Source organism: Chiloscyllium plagiosum, chromosome 39, assembly GCF_004010195.1.
Source record: "Chiloscyllium plagiosum isolate BGI_BamShark_2017 chromosome 39, ASM401019v2, whole genome shotgun sequence".
Classification (NCBI taxonomy): Eukaryota; Metazoa; Chordata; class Chondrichthyes; order Orectolobiformes; family Hemiscylliidae; genus Chiloscyllium; species Chiloscyllium plagiosum.
Window position 1 is genome coordinate 3,462,319 of NC_057748.1, and position 746 is coordinate 3,463,064.

Genomic DNA, 746 nt, shown 5'->3' on the forward strand with positions numbered 1-746 from the left:
CCGAAGGGCCTGTACCGTGCTGTACTGTTCTATGTTAACAACTGGCCAAAGTTCCCAGCTCAGGGCACCTTCCTTGTCCATTAGATGCAGTTAAGGGAGGGTTTGACCCTACAGTTGCCCCCAAAATTTAGCCAAGTATTGGGTTTGACCCCCTCCAAAGGTCAAACTCAGCCTTCCCCCACTTCGTCAAGCCCAGCACAACATTCCCGCCCAATAATATTTATCAATGGGACGTGGGTGCACGTGACCCAGGTTCCTCACCGTCGATTGGCTGAACAGCCCGCTAATCGCGTGAGGGCGCATTGAACTGGGCAGAGCCCCGCCGCGGGAGGGCTCGTCCCTCTAATTGGCCGATCCGCGGGATGAGGTCACTCGACGGCTGATTGGTGGAACGGTCTGTCAGTCTCACAGCATTTCCGGTTACGGAGGAGGCCTCAGCTTCCGGTCGGATTGTCCGGGGCGAGCGCCGCTGCCGGAGACACACAGAGAGAGAGAGAGGGGAGCGGGGAGCGTCACAGGAGGAGCCAACACCGACAGCGCCCGGGCCTTCGCCTCATCCGATCCCAGCCCCAGCCGTCGCGATGCCGCGGGGAGGTGAGAGAGAACCCCCTCGAGGCCGGTGCAGAGCTGGCGGCTCCGGATAAACCGCGGGAAGGGGCAGGCCTGAGGCCTAGGGGAGGCCCATGGTAACGGACCCCCCCCTCCATGGAAACGACTCCCCCCCCCCCCCCCCCCATGGCAACGAC

At 62.2% G+C, this 746-nt stretch overlaps 1 protein-coding gene across 1 annotated transcript in view; it reads left to right on the forward strand.

Annotated features, from left to right (window-relative positions):
- The first annotated feature begins 381 nt into the window (after nucleotides 1-381).
- Nucleotides 382-746, forward strand: part of pdap1a (pdgfa associated protein 1a) — an 18,168-nt gene continuing 17,803 nt past the window's right edge. The window contains exon 1 of the mRNA XM_043679503.1: nucleotides 382-594. Within this exon, the coding sequence (XP_043535438.1) occupies nucleotides 582-594 (13 nt within the window). The 5' untranslated portion in view covers nucleotides 382-581. The remainder of the gene's footprint in view (nucleotides 595-746) is intronic.